The sequence below is a fragment of the Penaeus monodon genome, chromosome 33 (genome assembly GCF_015228065.2).
Source record: "Penaeus monodon isolate SGIC_2016 chromosome 33, NSTDA_Pmon_1, whole genome shotgun sequence".
NCBI classification, from domain to species: Eukaryota; Metazoa; Arthropoda; class Malacostraca; order Decapoda; family Penaeidae; genus Penaeus; species Penaeus monodon.
The window spans coordinates 10,492,918-10,493,638 of NC_051418.1; the positions used below are offsets into that span (position 1 = coordinate 10,492,918).

A 721-nucleotide genomic window follows, 5' to 3' on the forward strand; every position below is an offset into this window, starting at 1 on the left:
TATATTATGCAAAGACGCCTAAATCCCCTTACAAAAATTCTTCCCCATCTCACGATTTAGCTCTCTGAAAGAACAGTTTACTATAATTTCTGAAGAACTTGGCATCAGATGTAAGGGCTTGACAGTATTCACTAATTAAGTCTGGCGAGAGCTCCATCTTTGGCAAGTATTCAGAGCGCAAGTAGGAAATCAGTTCCTCTCCACGTTTCTTGTAGATGGATTGCAGACACATGACTGATTCATGAAGAGCAAGAATGGTCTGAGCATCATTCAGATCAAAAGTAGTTTTGAGTGGAGCAAGGAAACATGCTGGAACAACCTGGCAAGAAGCAAACAACCATCATGTCAGTTATGAAACTACAACATCCTAAGATTTATTAAGAATTAAAGGATTCAAAATCAGATAATTTTCTGAATAAAAAAAATTTATGAATAAATTTTAATATAATATTGGCTGATATTTCAAGCATTTACATATATGTGCTCTTAATAATCTCACCTGTGTGTAAAGGAATTCCAAGAAACCTGGTGGACCTGTATCCTTGTCCCCCCATGCCTCAGTGAGTCGTCGCAGTATTACAAAACAATTCTTCTGTGCCACAGGATCTGGAAATTCTACAGCTCCTTGCACTACTGACATCAGAACCTATATTGAAATTGAAAGAGTAATAGGCCATTAATACATGTTAAGTATGGACACCAAGACCTGTTATTAACATTT

At 36.8% G+C, this 721-nt stretch overlaps 1 protein-coding gene across 1 annotated transcript in view; it reads right to left on the reverse strand.

Moving 5' to 3' along the window:
* LOC119594003 (exportin-T-like) overlaps positions 1–721 on the reverse strand; it is a gene marked incomplete in the record, with an annotated part of 14,234 nt that overhangs the window by 2,348 nt on the left and 11,165 nt on the right. The window contains 2 exon segments of the mRNA XM_037943030.1: positions 1–319; positions 500–646. Coding sequence (XP_037798958.1) covers positions 50–319; positions 500–646 — 417 coding nt within the window.